Raw genomic sequence first — 18,482 nt, forward strand, 5'->3', positions numbered from 1 at the left:
TATTGCATGAGAAAAATAAATTTAGCGTTTAATAATTAATTACCTGCTGAAAATGTTGCTTGCCATCCTTTTCCATTGTGCAAGGCATCAGAAACAAAGCGGATTAGCATTTCACCACTGGACGCCGTCAATGTAATCTTTGGTCTCGTGACGAAGCCATTATCTGAATGAAGTCTCAGGCCGCTGGTGCTTGCGCCGTCAAAGACTTGGACAACATCTGATCCGTGAATGGAGAAATCATCAAACTTCAAAGAAATCGGTCCACGTTTCGGGTTCTTGATCTTAAACAAGCACTCTTGATTGCTGGGGTAATCTGTGAGTCCAAAAGCAGGGGAAGAAAGACTTCCGTTCGCCGCAATAATGGTGGCCCTGCATCCTTGAGAGTATCTTATATTGAAGCCTTTCTTAGAGTCTCCGAGGCTTGTCTTGAAGTACAGGTAAAGATTGTTGGATGTTGACATAACTACTCGTTGGTTATCTTCGACGGATCCACTGAGTCGTGCTAATACTGGGCTCGATGGCAGAGCTCCATCTCTAACCAGCACATAATCTCTGTCAATTCCTAGGTCGAACTCTTCAATTTCTAAAGTGACAATTCTTCCAGGCTGGGCTTCAATTATGTAAAGGCATTCCAGACCGCCAGGATAATTATTAGGGAATCCGGGAGATGTCAAAATTTGGCCTTGCGGTGTAGCGCGGAGAGTTCCTCCACACGTTGACGGCTCTGTCTTCCACGAGGCTCTGAAACCCTTACGTTCAACTGAAGCGTCCGTGCTGAATTTGATGATCATGAAGTTCGAAGCCGATACGAAGAGTTTGTTGGACAATTCTTGTTTGCCGGACAAAGTAGCCAAATTGACTGATTTGTCTTCTGTGCGTCCACCCACGAGGATTTGAACAGTGTCGAAAGATTTCTCTGTTTCAAAGTCTTGGAACTGGAGCAGGATGTTGTGGCCTTGCGGTCCTTCCAGAGTCCACTTACACTCGCTTAGTGGAGGATACTTGTGCGGGTAGCTAGGGCTCTCGACAACGTCTCCGCTGCTTGCCATGTAGAAGTTGCAGTTGGCCGGGCAGTCGATTTCGTCAGAGAAATCTCCGCAGTCGTTTTGTTTGTCGCACTTGAAGCCTGCGTTTATGCATCTGCCATTGGAGCAATGGAATGATCCTGGAAATAACAATATTATTAGACTTTGGTGAAAGTAATTTAAAATGAAATATTTATTATTATATTGAATAAATTATGATATTGTCAACTAAATAACATAATATCAATTTCTTACCAGAAGGACAGGCACTAGCTCTGCACATGAACGGCAGAAGCGACTCGCACGTAGTCAGCTCCCAGGATTGAGTTCCTCCCATCAGTGTGACGTCAACACATTCTCCGGCTCTCGGGTCAGGCTGCTCCAGTCCCCAGAAGCCTGCGTACTGGGAGACCAGGCCTCCTGCTGCAGACTCAAGGGTGTTGGTGCGGAGGTCATCGACTGATGCGAGACCGAGCCAGTAGTGAGGGCTGGCTGCTGCAGCCATTCGGGCGGTGATGTTGTTCTCTGCGTACGACTCCACGACCATGAGTTCGCTGCCATACCTTGAGACAAGAAGATGAATACATTGAAAACAATTGCTTATACCTGCATTTAATATGGTGTCTTCATAATTAATCACCGATTTATACCCTGATTACACGTGTATGGATTTACTGCTGACATTACGTATTATCGCGGCCACAATAGTGTATTGATACACGTAAATCCACGTAGGCCAACCTTCTAACAAGACCAAGTACACTCCAAAACCTCGAAACAGTCGACGAGTTTGTATATCTTGGATCCACCATCAGTGGAAAGGGCGGATGCGAAGCGGAAATAAGAAGGCGCACACAAAATGCAAAAAGTGCGATGACACGCCTTACCACTATATGGAAGGATCGGGGAATTTCGATTGCCACAAAAATGATGCTTGTGCAAACATTAGTGTTCTCGATATTCCTATACGGAGTCAAGTCGTGGACCCTGAAGGCAAGAGAACGGAAGGAAATTGATGCCTTTGAGATGTGGTGTTGGCGCCGAATGCTCGCATTTCTTGGACGGAGCACAGGACGAACCAGTCAATCATCAAGGGACTGAATATAAAGGAACGGCTCTCGACGATATGTCTGAGAAGAATTCTGCAGTTTTTTGGACATATTGTCAGGCGCGGACCGGACCTAGTTTTGGGTAGCCTCCAGGGAAGGCGAAGCAGAGGAAGAGCGTCTGCGCGATGGAGCGACCAAGTGAAAGAGCTGACTGGGGGCACCATCCATTCTGCCCTGAGAGAAGCGGAAGATCGAGAAGGATGGAAAGTCTTGGTCGCTCAAAGGGTGGCGAAATTTAAATGTGGTCACGATCCTCAGCCATGAGTGCACGACCAAGAAGAGAAAAGAGTACAGGCACTATTATTAATTTAAAGGAGAAACTCCGATCCATATTATCAAACATTAGCCGCAGTGAAATATTGTTAAATTTTATTTACAATATCACAGATTGTTGGTAGGTAACAGTTTTTTGAATAAGTTTGCGAATTTCGCAAGTTTAATCGCACCCTCGCCTCCTAGTGTAATTATTATGACCCAACAGTGAATAAGGGTTATATGTATGGAGATTTAATTCAAATGAATAATATATTAATTTGATAAACTACTATTTTTATTCAACGAATAAGACACAAGATTTGAGAATGTAACATTCTATATATAGCACATACATAATTTGACAACAACTCATGCATAAACACACTAGAAACATTCGGTACAAGTAGGTTATGTGGAAACCAGCGGCAAACACACTTTGAAAATAGCCGATATACTGGATTATTTGATGGGTTGGGTTAGTTTCGGTTAGGTTAGGTTAGGTTTTCATTCTTGAATTTTGCCAAAATCGGCTGTGACAATTAGCGCGGTTCCTGCCTGGCTTCCCCATAACCGACGTGTACCAAAAATTGTTTTTGTAGAAAAATAATAGGTACGAAAAACTAGTTAAAATCGTCGTAATTAAGTAGGATGTCCGTAGCTTCATCGGAAAATCACACTGGCGCAAATACAGTGGACACAGGTTTAAGTCCCGTCGGGTGTCGTATTTTTTTCTACAAAAAGATTTTTTGGTATTGTTCAGGAATACAGCGGAAAACACATTTTGAATATAGCCGATAAACTGGATTATGTGTTAGGTTAACCCAGCGGTCGGCAAACCGCGGCTCGCGAGCCGCATGTGGCTCTTTGGTCCTTGAATGCGGCTCTGTTTCATATGATCAGTTGAAAAAACTACTATGTGATATGTGCTGTTCTTTCCTTTTTCGGCTCTACATATTCATGCGAACAATCTTTTTAAAGCAAGAACCTTATCAAGAGTAAATTGAGAAGTTGTCTTACTGATGAGAATCTAGAATCGTGCCTAAAATAAGAAACAGCACTATACAAATCTGACTTATCCAAACTTTCCAAGGAGATGTAAGGCCATTGTTCACATTAAGTGTTTGTCAGTGATTTTCATGATTTAATTTTATGAACCTTACTTACAATGTAATTTTTATCAATAAATAAGATCATTATTAAGTATGATATCAAGTTTTATTCAGTGTATCTATATTTTAATTAATACTTAAAACTTTAATTAAAGTTTATTAACAGTGTAGGTAAAGATCTACCATCGTAAGTTGGCAGCCGGTCGAATTTGAAACTAAAATTGTCTATCGAGGATAAATTTGTTACAAATGCCATTTAATTTTACAACATGTTTCTCGAATTATGGATTGCATAATATTTGTACAGAAATCTACTACCAATAAAAAATTATAAATTACCATTTTTTTGTTAGTTATGGTAATATTCTCAATGTCATACTAGCGCCCTCGCTGAAATGCCAATTTATGATGGTAGATCTATACCTACCTATATAGTTAAAGTTTAAAAAAAATGGCTCTAAAAAGAAATCTCAATCTTGTACTGTTGATATTTGGCTCTGTTGACTAATGAGTTTGCCGACCACTGGGTTAACCTAACCAAACCAAACCTAACCTAAACTAATCCAAACTAACAAATAATCCAGTATATCGGGTATTTTCAAAATGTGTTTTCCGCTGTATTCCTGATAACCGAACAGTACCGATTTTTTTAGTGTGTATAATTATACATGAGATGTTTTCAAATTATGTATGTTAGTAATAAAATTATTGATAAAATAGAAAACTACATAATATTTCTCGCCTACATATAAACATGCTTGTTGAATACGAAAAACTAATTAGGTACATATTATGCTTTCCCAAATGTATCGCATACCTACGTATGGGCTCTGCACCTGTGAATGGGTACCGATAAATTATTTATTTTCATTGGCGTTAATTTAAGTATCGGTGTCAGAGTTGGTACCTAAATTGAGGTGTGCCCAAAGGCTTTGTCGCAGTCAAGATGCAATCGGTGAGCATGACATAGCAGGGGAAAAGAAACAGGTACTTAAGAGCTTGTCTTTTGGTAAACAATGGACACAATAATAAATAATATCAAATAAACTAAACGCAAGGTGAGATTTCACTTCCGCTACAAAAAGGCATTTATCTTTTACCAAATGATGGCAGTGGCGTGCCGAAAATGAAATTGGTGAATAATTTATGACGCTTTAAATTTTCTCTTGTCAAGGTTTTGAGTAAACGGTGTTGGCAAAACGATATGAAACGTAAAAGAAGACGCAAAATGATTTTGACGACCCGACAGCCCTAACCGTTTCTATGATATTTAGACAGTCAACATAGTGTGTTTTATACGAAAATCATATTATCGGAAACACAACCTAGTGTGGGTTTTAGTCGTCTCCACTTCATTTGTGTTTTGCACAGTCCAACCAACCCAATTTGGATTCCAAAATCCTTCTTTTCGCTTTTCCACTGAGATAAAACTCTTAGCTGTGGGGCTTAACACAGTCAATGGTCAAAACACGCCTGGCGTGTGGCCATTAGATACATATACATTCACTGCTGACCAGTTAATTAGCACCTTTAATTATCATGCTAATTGCTACACGCCAGGCGTGTCTTCAGCACTGACCGAGTTGTTGTAATTAATTGGTCAGCAGTGACTGTTGAGCATTGACCATTGAGACATGGTCTGTCCAACGATGTCACCTCACTTTTATATATTGTGTATATTATTGTGTAATATTATTATAAATATTTTGAATTTAATACTATTTGTAGAATCTCTGTAAAATAAGTTCTGTAAAGAAATTTTAACAGAGTTCTTAGATACCAGATATGTCAAGTCTCAATATCTTCCGCGCGTAAACTGTTAAGAACCTGCTGAATACTGGATAAAAGAAACATCAGAAGTATCCCATATCGTCAAGTCAGTCAATTCGTAATGATTGTAGACTGTACCCCAACTCTGTTACCTAAATAACAATAATTATGCATCGATGTAGTAATTGTCCTCTTTTTAAAGAACGCCACTGCGCCATCATCTCACGGTCTCTATATACCAGTGTAACGTGTGATATGGGAATAAGTAGTATTTTCGGCATGGAAATTGCAATTGATTTTCAAACAATAATAAAAAAAACAGTTAGTATGTTCTCCAAGCAAAAAAAAATGAAACAATCAAATTGGAAATTACCATCAGCGATCACAATGATTCAGCAATATTTTATTGTGAACTTTTTCAAAGATAACCAACAAGTCGCTTACAAGTCTAATTAGTAAATATAATCGATCTTCCAAACCGGGTTAAACCGAAATTGATTAACCGAGTAAACGCACATTTCTAAAATAACCGAAAACCATATTGTAATTTCACTAGGTCAATCGATTAAATCTTAAGTAGGTATATGGATCAAAGTGGCAAAGAAATTGAATTAAGTAAAAATAAATATCAATAACGTATAGTACCTAACAAAATACTGTACCATGGCCATATTATGAGAGCACAAAAGCTCTGCATTCCTGGCCAGTCTGCAACTTGTCATCCAAGACAAATCAATGGTAAACGTATCATTTCGAGGTTTAAGAGCATATATACTTCAGTGAAACGGCAAATAAGGTGCGACGAAATTTTGGACTCGCTGGCAATCGGAGAGCGAAAGTCGAGCTATGAACACGTCAATTTGTTTCGTGATGATGACGGGGTATTAATTCTTAAATCGTGTAAAGATGACTAAAAAACGTTACCCATTTACTTGAAAAAGACAATGAATATATTATTATTGTTACAAATAGAACAATAAACAGAACATTAAATGGTCGCATGTTTCATTTTTATGACAAATTATATTTCGTTCGGCACGCGTCATTTACACAATCCGCGCATCGCCTAGTCACGATTTTTTTAGACCGTGCTTCAGCTGAGGCATAGCCTTAAGAACCTTCACCAAACTGTTCAGGGTAGTAGATGACAGTGGCGAGGGGTGGAGGTAGGCTGTTAAATTTCGACATAAATAGTGCACACAAACTTTGTCAGTCATACTTATTTGTTTTTATTGAACTAAGAATACAATTTGCAGACTACACTATTTATGTCGAATTTTAACAGCCTACCTCCACCCTTCGCCACTTGTAGATGATAGTGCCAAGATGGCCCTGATACAACCAGATAAAAGCAATCTCACATACCCGTGTATAGGGTTACTAACTTTCAGAAAATTCCGGGACATTTTTCCGAAAATTCTGTCAGAAGGAGAGTCGACAGCTTTTTTTGGCTCTTCCGGCCAATATTTTTCCGGGATATTTAGGGGATAGAGCTTTTTTCTTCCTTCTTCCGGCCAAAACACTTTTACTGGATATTTAAGAATCTACGGTGAGGGTTGATTTTTTCCCGGGAAATTAAAGACTTTCCGTTTATTGGTTAATACCCGTGTATGATACTTTCCTTATATTATATACTGCATTTATATGGAAAGCAGTGTGAAGTATGTACATACAAATACAGCTTAAAATTATTTATATCGCTTTCGATAACAATACAACAATTGTAGTGTATTTAAAGGAATTATTTTATCTTATTATTTACCTTCTGCACAGATCTGCCGCTTTCATCCACGAGTGTCGAATATTGAAGAATTTGTAGCAATACAAGCCTTTGAGCTCCCATCCTGAAAACAAAAAGAAAATAAGACAATTAGAAAAAAACATAATAAAATACAGTTTAGTTTCATCAAGGACATATTATTATAATTTGGCACGAAATGAACTTTACTATATGTTGGTGGGTATTAATACCAATGCCTGGTAGCGGGCAGTTGGGTAGTACAAGAATGAAATTTTTCGATGAATGTCGTACTCTGCGTACATCGTTTTGATAAATATATGTGGGTATATTCTATACACAATGTGGCAACAACCGTCGATAGCCGCGTTGTGTATAGAATAGACCCACCGGGCCGGTTTCATCGACGGTCATTTTTCATAGTCAAATTTATACATTTGAGTCATCAATAAAAAAAATGTCGCTAATTATTATTAAAAGCATGTTGATAAAGTATCTCAATATACAATAGAAATAAATAAAAATTGTTCATAATATGAATCAATTTATTGACCTGCCCTTTTTCAACACTTTGAAATAATTAATCACTCTTTAGACACACTATTTAATTGTCTATAGAATAATCCTGATACATCCAATGTAACCAACCACATTGTAAGTTTTCTAATTCCAATCACACTTTTGATTACTCCTTTCACAGTAGTTGGTACAAAGAATAAGAAAGAAACCATCGTCCGCATTGAATGCGTCAGACCTGATTGATGCAGGCAGGAACGCGGCCGTGGGTACAAGACGTTATTGATGACAGCATGTCAACGTCTTTAAATCATTAAATTTTCCATTCACAACACGAAGGAGAAAATTCATATTATTATCATCAATCGAAAACAAATGTATAACATAAATAATATATATTATATTGGAGTTGCACAGATTTCACTTTTAAGCATCAAAGTGCAGAATGCGTTTGAAAGTGCAACTGTCTGTGAATTTATTGCTTATCGACGCAGTATTATTTTTTTTTTCGTTTTGCCAACAACCGTGTTTTAATAATATTATTGTACAATAAATTTCATTATTACGACATTAATGCCGTTGAATAAAAAAATTAACGGAAGCTGTTCATTCGTGATTCGAATAAATAATTATCATTTCTTAATTAAATGCTATCGATACGCGTTGAGCAATATTCAATATTATAAATTCCATTTTACAATAGTACATATACATGTAACCCAATACTAATATTATCTAATATTAATTTAAGTGAGAAAAAATGATTTCACAATACATATTATTTTTATTAATTGTAACTTTCCGCATTTATAAAAATATCAAAAACGGTTTCGTTTTACGACATTATAAAGATGAATAACATTAAACTCTTTAAAAACAGATTATGGTCGAGAGTCATTTGTTTTATAATACCTAACAACAGTGACGTCCCTAGATAAAATGCCGCCTCTAGGCAGCGCCAAAATGCCGCCCCATTTTTTATTAATCCTTTCATGACTCCAATATCTTACTGTCATAAATACACTATTTTAATAGTCTTCATCACTCAACCATTAAAATAAAAAAAAAACTTTCCTGGCCCATTTTGTTGCACAGTCAGTAAATATGTCATCCAAATCTAATTTAAATGCCATCTCTGCTTCAATAGACAATATTGCGAGTTCATGGTTTCAGATATATTTAAAAATACACCTGATAACTTCCAAAACTCACGAGTGACTGGCAAAAATATTTGGATAAATTTTATCTTTTTAAATTTTATTTTATTTTATTTGGTACGTATAATTCAAATATAATCCACAAATTTGCACGTGTCATTTCTGGTTACCAAGGACTTGACGTCCAAGGTGAACCCAACAAAAATACAGTCCTGTTAAACCTTTTAAGTTAATTTATACATTTTGTTTCCAACTAGTGAGCTGTTTTTTTAATGGAAAGATATTTCCGTTATTACTAAGTTTAGGTAGCCATTTCTATATATGCCTAATGATTCTCCTCGACTTGCCGCCCCCAAGCGACGCTCAATCTGCCCACCCCCACGGGACGTCAGTGCCTAACAATAAAAAGACTATGTATAGGTACTGTGTACTGTTAATGTATATAGGAATAAGCGATTTTTCATTCTTGCTTACAAAAAAGACACTATATTTTATTTATTATTTTCTCCAGTAAATATTTCAAAACAAATTAGCAACGGGTGTTTTGTAAACCGCTGTACGTAATTAATTTAAAAATTAGTTATAGATTAATATTGCTTGCTATTGATGAGTTTCCGGGGCCTCAAGAAATTATTAAAATAAAAATGCTTCTAGAAAGAATCAAAATTATCATGCTTAAATTACTAGTCGATAATTAACTGTACTAACTATGTATCAGAAATTCCATGTTTAATTAGATAAATAATAATAGGCGCATGGAAAGCGCATGTTAGACATAACACGGAAAGACAACAAAGTACGCGATGTGATAGATGTAGGTACCGATGTGCACTAAACAACGACAGGGAAGCCCCAAACATGCCCCAAAACCCTCTGGACAGACGAACTGATAAAGTTTGGTGGATATACGTGGAAGAACTAGGAACCATTAGTGTGGTTGTAGTTAGGGAGGCTTTCAATTAGGAGTTGATCAACCACGGATGATGTTGAAATTCTATGAAATAACATAAACAAAATATTCATATTTTTTTTTATCTAGTCTTAGTTAATTTATATCGTAAAAATATCTTTATATATTCTGTCAGTGTTAAACTATCAATGCGTACAATGTCTTAAGGCTCGATGACATTGAGCTACTTTACTTACTTTACTTGTTGACGAATTTACAATCTGCTTGTAAACTCGCCCAGTGTCATCATCTAACAAGCTAACAAGCAGATTGTTAACAATCTACCGAGAAAAGTTGAAAGCCGGGCTACTTTACACGCTACGCGCTGTCGTGTGGGCCGGTCTGCGTCTGCGCAGTAGAGCGATAGTGGCGACCTCCCGGTAAAAAAACGAACTACGTCCCGTCAAAATAATCGCTAGTTTGTGGCTTCCGAGCGAGTGGAAAGTTTTGTGTGTCATCATCACAATCGTACTAGCTGTCTCGCCCGCTTTTAAATTAGCCAACAAGCAGCTTGTAAAGTAGCTCAATGTCATCGAGGCTTTAATGGTATCAATTAACTGCGTTTGGGGGTGTTGTGATCATTAATTCACCCTTTGTGGACGAATTCTGTGACGGGTTCATAGCGTCACATCAGTAATTAATGTTACCAGAAAACATTTGGAAATATAATATGAAGTTACTATAGACGCGAGTCGGAAACACGCCAATGAGTGGAAGAAATATATAATTATCACGTTTTTAAAAGCATTTTATTAATAATATAAATTCTTTCTAACGAGCCAGTTCAATCAGTAACATCGTATGCACTTACATACATTTAGTTAAAAGCTAAACTAGAATTAAACGGTACCAACTACCAATACAATTTATTCATACATAAATGAAGGTTTATTTAGGTTAAAAAATATCTAGTACCCAAGTTAACACTAATGAAAAACTGGTATGTAGTGAAAAAGAACTGTAAAAAACCTATTAACATTGCTTATTAAAATATGCGTTTAGATTTGAATCCAATGAACTCTCGCAATGTTCCGTTGCAGCAGAAATATTTCAAGTTAGTTAGTTACCTTATGTAGTTGCATAACAGACAAGTTTTCATTGGGTCATAACGTAAAGACCGATTTCCCTATAATCACGGATTATTACTGATCGCCAATGCATCACTTATTATAACTGCTTTGCATACATGAAGTACCTATATTAAAAAGAAAAGGAAATGAAATGTAGTAACTGTTAACACTCTTCATTTTGATGATAAACATTTACATTAATTAGCGATTTAATTATTTTGAATTTGCACGGATTTAAACGAAAAAGGGATAGAAAAGTATGATAATATACAAAATAATAATGTATGTGTAATCCAAGTTTCACAAACACGGCAAACATATTGGGGGGGCGTTTAGAGCCGTCATCTTACCCCGTTAATATATTATATTCAGACGGTTGCGTTTGCAAGTGTGATGTGATATTATATGGGTCTCTATTATGCTTCGGCCACATAGGCAGGTGCTTTGCTGGTCCTGAGCTAGATGCTATGCTTGTCTATTAAAAACACTACTGCCACATTGCACGCTACGTGTTTAGGTACCTACAAATTCATTTGACATTTGCGAGCGCTCGAGTCAACAACGATATGTCACTCTTAAAACTAACCAGAAAGCTACTTCTCACAGAGAATTTAAGTTTAAGATTTCGAAAGTCGCAAATTCGAACTTGTTGGGTGTATATTAATTTCAATTATTTATCCCATGCGTCATTATTCAAAACCACAAAATATACGATGTTTGACGTTTGTCATACTAAAGAAACATCCGCCATCTTGCAAAATCACTAGCTGGTGACACAATAAAAATAACCAGCACGTTTGTTCGCCGGGAGACTCACGAGGAGACTCATAATCACGTAGCGAGGCGCGAAGGGTGCAGTGTGGTTATTACGATAGTATAGTGTGCGTCCGTTCGCTAGGATATGTCACCTAACACGTAGCCACCAAGCATGTAGCCTTAGTCTAAGCCATGATAAACTTTTCTTCGAAATATACCTACAGCCGTACCTTAACGTCATGAATAAAATAATGAAAACGGAGCCGATCGAATATTGTTGGCATTTTATAGCATAACACTTGTAGCACGGTACATTGTATATTATAGAAAACGTGTTAAAGACTATAATGGCACGGGAAGAGTCGGTCACCGGTCATTGGTCAGGTGTGTAATTTCTAGCTGGCTATGCAGCTAACTAACCTCAAAATTAACGCCGGCAGCGGGAAATAATAAATTATATTTTTCTTCGCGCACTGCGGCAAGTTTATATTGAAATCAACGCCGGCAAATTAATAATACCTACCGGCGAAGCGCTTTCGTCTGGCACAGGTAGACACGTAGTTATAACAAAATATATTGCAGGTAACCATTGATTGAATCTAATGCAGGTAAACGCGGAAGTGCGTGAGAAAAAAAAACAATTTAATATAATATTTTGCTAGTAGATCAGAATAAAACACAATATAATACATCAAGATGTGTACATCAGCTAATGATACGGCAATGGACCAGGGACTCGCTTATCGGGATGCGGTGTGGGGTGGGTCCAATAAACAAAACTTGTATCGGATTATGGTTTTTATTTGTAGCGATCCCACCGTTTTTTTTAGCTCAGTCAGGTAGGTACCTACATGCGGTTTGTCTTTCTGGAATTTGGCCAGCTTGGTCTCCGGAAGTAAAATGTTAACACTAACTAACATAATATTTACTTCGTAAATTTATGTCATTCAGCGCTGTCGTAGGGCACTATAAATTATAATTTATGTATATGGCTAGGTATAGAAAATAACTCCACTATCGCCGAGCGGCTAACACATCGGCTTATAATGTCATGGGTAGGTACTAGGTTCAAATCCTGGGTCCTGATTGGAGTCAGAGTATGGACCTATTCATTTCTCGTAAAAACAAAAATCTGTCAATACAAACCTCCACTCAGTGGAAGCCCATATTATGATCTTCTTAGGATCGGACATGGTTAAAAAGAAAAATCTTGGGGGCGGTCCGGATATGTAACCCCATACCCTCTATATAATAATGCATGGATGTCAACGGTTTGTCTCTAGGGGCGGCAGGTTATATGAAAGTATGGTGGAGCAGGCTAGTATTGTGAAAAAGTATGGTGAGGCTGGTAATCAAGTTGCGGCAAAATTTCCACGTTAACATTATATTATATGGGTACGTTATAATGACCAAAGTAACTCCTCCGTGATGCCCTGAATTCTTTTTATCGCCTCGCTATTTCTCGTAAGTTGTCGGCTATTGTTGCCCTGCTTCATTCGGTTGTATGGGAAAGCCAATTCCTTGCCCCTCTTTTTATTTAATACCTCTATGGTTTGTCTATTCACGCACCGCGTTTGTATTCATTCATAATTATTATATGAATGTAAACACACGAGTAGGTGAGTTAACCATAATATTATATGAATACATTTCGAAAACAAAAACGTTTCAAATTAAAAAAAATAATGCGTCAAGCTTACTCATTAGAAAGGAGGAGTACCAAAAGCAAATGTCAAAACCGTCAATTAATAGCGAACCAAGGTAAATACAGAGTGTGTTGTAAATGTTTTGAAATTTTAAATAATTTAAATAAAATTCTAATATTTTACGATAATATTCATTGAGGGTAGATTTAACCATACTATGAAAAACAATAATATACCTATGTATCTTTGGAGTTGAGATACAAAATTTCATCAAATACAACCGCTAAAGATTACATATTATATTGGTACTACATATACATATGTTTTTAAAGACAGATACAGAAATATCGCCTTTAAACAAACCTTTAAACAAACATAATACAAAATGGCGACTGACTTGAGAAACGCATACTATAACGAATATAAATAATTTGAAAACATCTCATGCATATACACAGTAGAAAAAATCATTTTGTAGAAAAAACGGAACTTGAACCTGTATCTGCTGGATTCGCGCCAGTGTGCTTTTACAATTCGAGGGCTTAGTGTCAAACAACACTATCTACAAAAGTGCAACTTTACAGGAGAGCCAAAAATCGTTATTCTTGTAACTCAACAAGGGAAATGTTACTTAAAACATAATGTTAATATTTTATAATTTATTGTGTATTGTACATTTATCTTGCTTTTGATGATGTTAAAATTTATAGGGATAGTTTTAAAAAAATATGAAAACAAGGGTAACTTATGTAGTTAGCGTTAAACTTTACTGACGATTTAATAAGAAATTAGAAAAGATTGACATAACGTTGTTTGACTATCATGTAGCCGTAAATGTAAAATAACGTTTTCTCAAAAAAAAAAAAAAAAAAACACTTTTTTGTAGATAACGTTGTCTGACTTTAAGCACTCGAATTAAGCTACGGGAATCTTAGTTAATTACAACGATTTTAACTAGTAGTTGTCACATGATGTGCTTATCGAATTACGTTATAATATAACATTATTTGTGAAAATATTCAAGTGCGCAAACATCATTTTGAGCAATTAATGCAGTAAGTATTAAATTTTGTTAACCAAGATAAAAAAAATTAACATGAATTTCGATTAAATTTCAAACAAAATAATATAATAAGTATCTACTAATTCTGTATGCGATATAATTTCTTATTTTGACAGTTATTACTTACGTTTCTCAATTCTACCACTATTTGGCGGTGTCACTACTCACTAACCGACATTATTATAATTTAGTTTAAAACGGGCGAATCATGAAACTGAATAATATTATGTACTAATTATTTTAATCTTTCTCATTTCTGGCGCTGGTTATTATTATATCAATATTAGTTACAACTACGCACCGATAATTAAGTTATAATTCCATTAATCGCGGATGGAATAAAAATATCGATTGTGGTAATTGAAATGTATTATGTTTTAGAAAAATCTCAAGTTAATAAAATGTTAAATAATCGTTTCGTATCGAGTCTTTGCCACTGGGTGTGGCGGCACGTATAACGGACCATAGCAATCTACATGTAGACTTTTTAAAACATTGTTTCTTAAAATACACGTTCACAGATAATTGAATAGTTGAATGCATCACTGTAGTATTATTTTTGTATCGTACGGTGGATAAAATTAAATTTAATAACACGAATACCACGAAGTCAAAATACCGGCAAATATTTTGTGGGTGTGAAGCGTGATTCTCGAATAAACTCTTTAGGCTTGGGCAATGGATATTTTGTAACAGAGAATATAATATGACAACATTTGAATAAACAGCTCTGCTTGCATTGTTGTCTCTTTTTTATATTCCAGGCTCATTACATTATGATGGGAGCCTTGAAATAATAGATTCCGAGAGAACGTTCAGATGCGAGAAGGAACGACCGCCATACAATAGAATTTTAAGAGCATTCAGACCTCGAAGGTGTTGCTATAAATAAATACGTTAATGTGAAGGTTAGTAAAAAAATATTAAGTTGTGATCTCCGCAACGTATCAGGGAATCTAATCAAAAAAAGACGATACGTGCTTATAATATTAATAATCAAAAAAATCGATTATAAAGAGTTTTATATCACTAACTAAATTATAGTAAAAAATGCATATTTCTGGTGGAAGATGGATATTGTGAATACAACTCGGAGAAACTCGTGGTATTTGGTCTAAGCCGAAAGTCGGAGAGGATGAGAAATGGAGAGAGCCATGTGTATTTTACGGACTGTAGGTGAGACTAATCCGGGTTACGATCTTCAGTCATGACGTCCTTCAGACAAAAAGAAGACGAGACGTATCAATAGTACTCGCAATTGATGAAAAAAATGATTATAATTCCGTTTTCTGCCACGACTGAATAAGTTGTGCTTTTCACGAACTCAACATTTCTACCTTTCGAGTCAGGAATTTGTTTCTCAGGCCTCTACGGCGTAGATGGTTCGTAGAGTCGTAGAGCATTAAGCATAAAAAATTGCTTTCGCTATCGCAGTTAAATGAATACCACTTTATTTTAATGAAAACAAAAATAAAACATCTGTTTCACAAACACGTATATGTTATCGACATCTAATTTATTGATTGTACTGGTAGTCGTTTTCCACAATCAATACGGGCACCGAGGAGCAGATGTTTGCTCGATTACTGATCAGTGGATCCTGGGTTCATCCAATGGATTGAAAGAAAAGCAACGGCCGATATTATTAAAAGTCAGTTAAGATACCTTCATACGGGTTCGTATTCTTTTGTAACCGATGTTGCTATGTGATGCACTTAGATTTAGATTAAGTAGTGATACCTAAGTGATTATTAATATAAGTGTTATTAAATTGTTTCCTTGTTTCCTATTTCCTCTAACTGGAGAAGTGTGGCGAGAGACCGGAGTGAGTGGAGAGCGGTTGTGGAGGAGGCCAAATCCCACCCCGGGATGTAGCGCCGTGGAAGAAGAAGAAGAAGATTATTAATATAAGTGTTATTAAATTGTTTCCTTGTTTAATAGTTTCCTAGTGTATTATATTTAAAAATATATTTAATATATTATTGAAAACTAATACCGTTGACCGTGTGTAGTGTCATGATAAATAATTATCGACATTCGACATTGAACGATAATCATTTTCTCAAGATCTTTGTAATGGCATGATGTCAGTGTGTACTGAGCCCAAACCGAATTAAATGTATAATGATGTGAAATACAAAATGTAGTAATTGGTATATTAATCGCTGGACCTATTCTAAAAATGGTAAAATACATTATCCATTCACACATAAGCGTATAATATGCAACAGATCACATTCCTACTTGGAAAATAGTTCCCAAAAAATTAAAAAAATACACTCGTAAAACAATAATAGTAATAGGAATCCAGTTTACTATTTGTTTTACAGACGCCATGCTGCGATATGAATTTAATATCCAAGGTGAATGGATTACTTGCAATATCAATGTCAGATTTTACAAATTAGCTGAATGAATAATTGCTTTAATATTAATTGTTATCTGATACGAATACTTAATTAAATATGAATGAATGCTATTTTTTACAAGCAATATAAGTTTCAAGCGAGAATAGTCGATATAATAACAATATTATATAGGTAGAGATCGTACGAATATAGTCTTGAGTCCCTACTCTATGTTTTATAACTTTGCACTTTTTACCACATTGATACACCTCTTCGCCCGATTACCTTGCATAAAATTTTGAATAAATGATATACACTCGTATTAATATATCTAGTAATAAATAAATAAATGGATAATATATGTAAAAAAATATTTGTAGAATATAACGGGTCATTTTTATCCTAGCGCCGGAATGCAAAGTTATGAAGCACACTATTAATACTCCCCCTACCATAACGTTGACAGATAAATGACAGTGTCTTGTGGTCGGTAAAAGCTGCATCCTCACTATATAAAAACTATAAATTAGTACAATAGTGCAATAATTGATCTGATACAATCGTCGGTTGGTGCTTTTAATGAACAAAATGAAAGCTCATCACAATCGTTTTATGTAAATAGGTACTTGATTGATTCCTTAGTAACTGATAATTTATATTTACTTAATTATGTTATTTGATGTCACCAATGATAAATGTGAATATATTTATAAACAGTCAGTGTTTTTTTTTATTGTTAATATTATTCTTGATAAATTTTTGTGTATGAATATTATTTTCTTCTCGTATATTTTTGATTTACCCGCCAAAGTCGAAGATGGTCGAACATAACCGATGATCCAAGACTATTGGAATTGTATACTTTTCGCCCCTCCCGTTATCTATGGATGCCATGTCATTGTCTATAGAGTGTTCATACTGACGCGTCTGTCGTGTTCACTTGTCGAAGTATTCTTAGTTTCAGATTTATTTCAGATTATTTTAACGTATCATGGAGATCTTGCAGTTCATCTGATTTATTGGTTATGTGTTATTAATAATTGGAAGTGACGATCAAAGCCAGCAAACTGAAAAAAATCTGTGTGTAATAATATCATAATACACTAGGACGTTTGTCAATGTGACAGTCGATTATAAACGACAATAACTAATAACTTATTTATACTCTTCAGTCATTATAGAATATCAAACTCTGCTTGCAAGTAAGTTATCAATAAAAAAATAGTATGCCAGTGGACCACTCGTTGCTTGTGCAAAAAGTTATGCTCAGGCTTTATTAATCTAAAGATGGCGATGGATTGGCTCTACCACATATTATGCAAAAATATATAACTACACTCAAAAGATGTAGCTTATTATAATTTGTACAAAATTTCAAATACGGCATTTCCTGAAAATAAAATCTTTGGATAAGTTACAGAAAATGCGTGAAATATTAAAACTGAATATTACGAAAAAAATTTAAGCATGTACAAAATAACGAACAGTTCGATCGTACATAATATTATCTCTCATTTGAAGAATAATAATCGAAATAAATAATGCGGTCAGTAGCGTTTCTAAATCAAACTTTCTCGTTCACTCCATTGAGCATGAGCAAAGTGCCAAGTGCGCATGCGTGAAAACCTCCCAAGAAAAATAACAACATCACAGATTACGTATTCAACTCACAGATGTCATCGATTTCGGGAAAATGAGTATTCAAGACTGGCAACACTTTATCAGATAGAAAACAAAATGGGAGCGTTGCTATAAAATATATTATTAACTGAAATTTTATAGCTACTATAATATTATGTGTTGATTGATAGTTACAGAATACTTATACTAAAATGAAATAATGGGGGAATAGGATGTCGCTGTCCAAAAAAAAGATTCGTTTGTCAATTATTGGAATTGATAATGAATTATTAATTCGTGTGTACAAATTCTCATCCTTTTCAGACGTTTCGAGCAAGCAATAATCTAGTA

The 18,482-nt window shown here is 35.5% G+C and overlaps 1 protein-coding gene across 1 annotated transcript in view; it reads right to left on the reverse strand.

Moving 5' to 3' along the window:
* uif (sushi, von Willebrand factor type A, EGF and pentraxin domain-containing protein uif) overlaps positions 1–18,482 on the reverse strand; it is a 199,700-nt gene that overhangs the window by 34,526 nt on the left and 146,692 nt on the right. The window contains exons 4-6 of the mRNA XM_085950385.1: positions 7,031–7,112; positions 1,281–1,588; positions 44–1,165 (exon numbers count right to left, since the gene is read on the reverse strand). Coding sequence (XP_085806511.1) covers positions 44–1,165; positions 1,281–1,588; positions 7,031–7,112 — 1,512 coding nt within the window. The remainder of the gene's footprint in view (positions 1–43; positions 1,166–1,280; positions 1,589–7,030; positions 7,113–18,482) is intronic.

This window comes from Rhyacophila brunnea, unplaced genomic scaffold (genome assembly GCF_057557595.1).
Source record: "Rhyacophila brunnea isolate RB1 unplaced genomic scaffold, BYU_Rbru_1.0 scaffold_10, whole genome shotgun sequence".
NCBI classification, from domain to species: Eukaryota; Metazoa; Arthropoda; class Insecta; order Trichoptera; family Rhyacophilidae; genus Rhyacophila; species Rhyacophila brunnea.